The 5,824-nt window shown below is 57.1% G+C and overlaps 1 protein-coding gene across 1 annotated transcript; it reads left to right on the top strand.

Moving 5' to 3' along the window:
* Window positions 1-2,700: 2,700 nt before the first annotated feature.
* MYOD1 (myogenic differentiation 1) lies at window positions 2,701-5,372 on the top strand. The gene is made up of 3 exons (XM_061440661.1): window positions 2,701-3,569; window positions 4,085-4,163; window positions 4,425-5,372. Exons 1-3 carry the CDS (start codon window positions 2,940-2,942, stop codon window positions 4,670-4,672), a joined length of 957 nt encoding a protein of 318 aa, XP_061296645.1. The 5' UTR covers window positions 2,701-2,939; the 3' UTR covers window positions 4,673-5,372.
* The last annotated feature ends 452 nt before the right edge of the window (window positions 5,373-5,824 follow it).

Raw genomic sequence — 5,824 nt, 5'->3', positions numbered from 1 at the left:
CAGCAGTGTGGCAGTGTAGTCCAGGATGGTTACGGTGGAGATGCAGAGACTTGAGCGATGTCTTAGAGGTAGAGTGGTCAGGCTACCCATGGGCCTAGACCTCCCCTTTGACACTCCAACCTCATAAACCCCCTCCCTACTCAACCTTTCTAGCTGGATGTTGAAAATGCATTTCAAATTTTGTGCCATCCTGGACTCTGGGTCTGCCACTCACAGTCCTGCTCTTCTCCAATTCCATTCTTCCAGGAGCCATCCAAATTTCTCTTGCCTACATCCAATTGCAAATAAATTGTGAAGATTCCATTCCAGTGATCAGCAACATGACCACCCAGATCTGAGCCACAATCACCACTCACTTGGATTTTTCAGTGGGCTCCTAGTTGGTCTCCCTGCTGTGCCTTTGCTCTCCATAGCCAGCTTGCTCCTGTTTATAAGTCAGACGGTAACATTCTTTGCTGCTCAACCTTTCCGTTGACTTTCTATCTCAGAATACAAATCCTTTGCTCCCTCTCTGACCCCATATCTTACCACTCTCACATTTGCTCATTCTGCTTCAGATACACCAGCCTCCTTCATGTACTTTAAAGCTGATAAACAGTCCTTTCCCAGGACTTTTGCACGTGCTCTTCCTTCTATCTGATTCCAGATAGCCGCTTCTGCCCTCCCTTCATTCTGGTCTCTGCTCAAATGGAATCAAGCTAGAGAGGTCTTCCCTGACCACTCCACATAATGAAATAATTTCCATCACTTTTTTCCCAGTCTTGCTTTATTTTCCTTCATAGAACTTATAACCTCCTGACATCATACATTTCCTTGCTTATTTGTTTATTATCTGCCAACCAACCCTACAGTGTGAGCACCATGGGAGCAGAGCCTTGGTTTTGTTCATTGCTGTATCCTCAACACCTAGACCAGTATTTGGTACATAGTGGACACTCCATGAGGTGTGCTGAATGAATAAATGAAGATGGTGCTATGGAGTGAGAGGAGGTGAGCACTTCCTAAAGGGGGACCTTCGGCACTACTAGAGCCAGAGGTGTAGAAGTGGCAGAGAATTAAAGAAGATAGGGCTCCAGAAGAGAAGGACTGACTTCTCAGAGCACAGAGGGCCAGTTTGGACAGCTTCCAGAAGTTAGTGGGAAAGGAACAAGGATCATTCTTGCTTATATCTTTGGGATCCAGGAGGAGAGACCCAGTAGGGGTGTCTGGTCCAAGAGATCTCTAGCCCAAAAATGCGGAGAGGAAGGTGTGGACTGAAGTTTCAGGAAGAGGCTGAGCCACCCTACAGGAGTGGAGAGCTTGTGAGAGAGCTTGTGAGAGTGCCAGAGTTCCACGAGTGGCTCCCTCCTCCTTCTATTACTAGTCTCTCCCGTGGTCCTGGCTGGGGAGAAATGCCCTGAGGCCTTCACAGGAGCCTAGCCCTAAGACTACCTTGGCCTCCGTCGGAGCTCAGTGCCCCAGCTGACAGCAGAGAAGGCTATAAGAAGCACACCTTCCAGCTGTCCAGCTGGTGTCAACGACAGAAGCAAGCCCTCTTGTTAGTATATCCTTGTACCTCGGACTGAGGGCTTCCACATCTTTGCTCTCTTTAGATTCTCACCACCACCACAATCACTCTGAGAGATCGCTATTAATGTCCTCAGATTTACAAAGTGGGGAAACTGAGGTTCAGAAGGAGATGTGACTTCCACAAAATCACACAGGGAACTGTGGAGTTCCGCTTATTGGTCTGCAAACTCCGCTCTGCTTATTGGTCTGCAAACTCCGCTCTCAAAGACTCCACCCTGAAGTCAGGTTCTCGGGTGGTCTCCGCGTTCTAAGCCTTTGCACAATGAACTTTCCCTTTTTTCCCCAGCAGAAGAGACATTGCAGCTGATACCCACACTGGACATCTCCCCGTGGAAACGCGCAGGTTGAATTGGGCAGAAGTTTGTTTCCTTCCCTCCAGACTGGGACAGGCCCTGAGTTTGGAGAGATTGGCACGAAGCTTTAGCAGCGATCATCAACTTCTGTGTAGATGCGGCTGGGTTTCCAAGCGAGCAGAGAAAATGGGCCCGCGACCCTCTGAGTGATTCCCTTGGCAGAAGCTGGCCAAGTGGCACGACCGCAACGTTCAGTCTCAGGTTCCCCCACTTGGACTGAGTCTCATCTCTCGTTGCTCATTTTCCTGCCTCTGACTCTAGCTTTCTGCTCTCTCAATGTCTCAGCCTCTTGGGTTTACCGCTCACCGTCTCACTAACTCAGCTTTGAGTGTACCTCTGCCTTATTGCCCTGTGTCTCTTTCCACATCTCTCCCTGATCCGGTAGATCTGATTTCTACCCCTATCCTGCTCCTGGGTCCCCACAAATCAGTGGACTGAGGGGACCCCAAAGTCAGCCCAAAGGTAAGCGCGCGTTGCCAGCGTTTCCCGCGGAAACACGAGGAGTCCAGTGCTGGAGAAATTTGGAGAGTGTGCCCGGGAGCCAAGTGCAGTTGCGTTGGGCTGCCAGCCTCTGCCTTCCTCCCCGCCTGGGGAGGGGCCCGAGCGCTCGCGCGCGGGTGTCAAGGGGTAGGGGGCTGGCCAGTCTCGGGCCCCTGCTGCCACCCTGGGGATCCCAAGCTCCTCCCTGCTCTGTTCCTATTGGCCTCGGGCGCCCCCGCCTCTAGCCGCTAGCTCGGGCTCGGGGGCCCTTAGGCTACTACGGGATAAATAGCCCTGGGAGCCTGGTGTGAAGGTAGGGGTGGGGAGGCCCCAGGGCGCTGCCGCGGCTCTCCTCGCCGTCCGTCCCTCAGGCGGGACAGGACCGGGGAGGGTGGGGAACAGCTGGTTATACATTCAGACCCTCAGTGCTTTGCTATCTCACTGCTGGGGCTCCAGAACAGCAGCAAGTTTCTGGCAACCCTTGCCGCTGCCGCTGAGGCTGGGCAAAGCCAGGATCGCGCCGCCCCCCGCCGGGATATGGAGCTGCTGTCGCCGCCGCTCCGCGACGTAGACTTGACGGGCCCCGACGGCTCTCTCTGCAACTTTGCAACAGCGGACGACTTCTATGATGACCCGTGTTTCGACTCCCCGGACCTGCGCTTCTTCGAGGACCTGGATCCGCGCCTCGTGCACGTGGGCGCGCTCCTGAAGCCCGAGGAACACTCGCACTTCCCTGCAGCCGCGCACCCGGCCCCGGGCGCGCGCGAGGACGAGCATGTGCGCGCGCCCAGCGGGCACCACCAGGCGGGCCGCTGTTTACTGTGGGCCTGCAAGGCGTGCAAACGCAAGACGACTAACGCCGACCGCCGCAAGGCTGCTACCATGCGCGAGCGGCGCCGCCTGAGCAAAGTCAACGAGGCCTTCGAGACGCTCAAACGCTGCACGTCTAGCAACCCAAACCAGCGGCTGCCCAAGGTGGAGATCCTGCGTAACGCCATCCGCTATATCGAAGGCCTGCAGGCGCTACTTCGCGACCAGGACGCCGCGCCTCCCGGCGCTGCCGCTGCCTTTTACGCGCCTGGCCCGTTGCCCCCCGGCCGCAGCGGCGAACACTACAGCGGCGACTCGGACGCTTCCAGTCCGCGCTCCAACTGTTCCGACGGCATGGTAAGGCCAGGACCCTGGGCTAGAGAAGTGCGGGCAGCTCTTGGTATATCAGGCATGTGTTTACGAGAGGGCAAGGAGCTGGCCCTCTGGTTGGGAGGGTTGGGCGGGGAACCTTCCAAGGAGTGGACCCCCGGTGGAGTCCACTGCCACCCCCAGGCAGCTGTCACTGGGGCGGCCTAGGGCTTTGGGGATGCACAGGAAGGATACGATCCATCCGACTGGGGGCACTGTTAGAACACTGCTGCGCCGACACGAAGATCTGCTTTTTCTCCTCTTACGCCTGTTGCCGAAATGCAGATTTGTGCTCCTGGGTGACTGTCTGCCCTCTCTTTGGCTCGGCATGCTGCAGACAGCTCCTGCCCACCCTTGCTCCCCAAATCAGACAGATCCGGGCCCGGAACTCTCGTGGCTGAGATTTGGGGAGTTGGGAAGTCGGGGAGGGGGCGGCTGCAGGGAACAGAGCTCCTGCCCTGCGCAGTTTCCAGGCCTGACTCGGTCGTCCTTTCCATTTGCAGATGGACTACAGCGGCCCCCCGAGTGGAGCCCGGCGGCGGAACTGCTACGACCGCACTTACTACAGCGAGGCGCCCAACGGTGCGTATTCGCGCCTCCTTTCCACATGCCCATTTGAGTTTCCCTGGCTTCTCTTTATCTAGGACCTCCTTGCCCCCATCCTGGAAGATGGTACCGGGAATGAAATACTAAGCATGTAGTTCCCTCCTTTTTCATCCTGAAATTTCGTGGGATCCTCACGAATTCTGGCTGGCCCTCAGTTCCCCGTCTGCCCCAAAGCACTGAACTCGGAGGTGGGAGACTTGTGCACCCCTGCATACTAACCTACCCCTCCCCGCGCAGAACCCCGGCCCGGGAAGAGCGCTGCGGTGTCGAGCCTCGACTGCCTGTCCAGCATCGTGGAGCGCATCTCCACCGAGAGCCCCGCCGCGCCCGCGCTTCTGCTAGCCGACGCGCCGCCGGAGTCGTCTCCTGGCCCGCAGGAGGCCGCCGGGAGCGAGGTGGAGCGCGGCACCCCCGCTCCTTCCCCCGACACTGCCCCTCAGGGCCTCGCGGGCGCGAACCCCAACCCGATTTACCAGGTGCTCTGAGGGGTTGTGCGGCCTCATCGGGGGGCGCCGCTGCCCACGGGCCCGAGGGATGGCGCCCTCAGGGTCCCTCGCGCCCAAAGATTGCGCTTAAGTGCCAACCACTCTCCTCCCAACAGCGCTTTAAAAGCGACCCTCCCGAGGTAGGAGAGGCGAAGGAACTGTTGTGTTTCCGCCTCCCGCACCCCAGGGCAAGGACATGGTCCTTTTTTTCCCGCCTACTCAGCGCTCTTCCCTGAGACCCGCTGTGGCGGCCGTTTGATGTTACTCCGTGGGCCAGAGCTGACCCTTGAGGAGCCAGGCCCTTCCTCTTCCTCGCCCCCTCCCCCATGGGGGTGTGTGACCCACGCAGGCCTAAGCCCCGCCCCCAAGACCCCCGACCGCTTAAAGGGGCGTGCCCCTCCTTTCCGGAGCCCCCTGGGGACTTCAGCTGTTTCCCGCCGCTCCCTTCCCAAGTGTAACAGGTGTAAAGGTAACCACTCCCACCCCCCAACCCCCACCCCCGGTTCAGGACCACTTTTTGTAATACTTTTGTAATCTATTCCTGTAAATAAGAGTTGCTTTGCCAGAGCAGGAGCCCCTCGGGCTGTATTTATCTCTGAGGCATGGTGTGCGGTGCGACAGGGACTTTGTATGTTTATACGGCAGGCAGGCGAGCCGCGGGCGCTCGCTCAGGTGTTCGAAATAAAGACGCTAATTTATACCGCGGTGGCTCCGGCTTTCGCTAGGGTTGGGGACTGGATTTTAACAGCGAGGGAAATCCGCAAACTGGGCCAGCTGTACCGCAGCGACCCCTGTAGGCGGCAGGCGGACTGCAAGGAGGAAGCCTGGGGCCTTTGGGAGGGAGGGGTGTGTATGTTTCCATTACGTGAGGAGGTTCTTCTGACCATAACAGCACGTCACAGCACACAGATCAGTAGTTTTCATGTCAGGATGGATATTAGAGCGATCTGAGTCGTTAATAAAAGGTCCATGCGATTCTGATTTAAAGTATCTGCCACCTAGATACCCACAGCCAGGTACTGGCATTTTTCAAACTACTCAGTTGATGCTGAAGTGCATACGGTTGAGAATCACACCCCTCCAGACACAGAGTGAAGCCAGGTATGGTGTCCCGAAGGATCCGTGGAAAATTATGTCCTCCAGATGCCACTC

The sequence above is a fragment of the Bos javanicus genome, chromosome 15 (assembly GCF_032452875.1).
Source record: "Bos javanicus breed banteng chromosome 15, ARS-OSU_banteng_1.0, whole genome shotgun sequence".
In the NCBI taxonomy this organism is placed as follows: Eukaryota; Metazoa; Chordata; class Mammalia; order Artiodactyla; family Bovidae; genus Bos; species Bos javanicus.
Note: the sequence above shows the minus strand (reverse complement) of the source record. Positions and strands in the feature narration are given on the sequence as shown.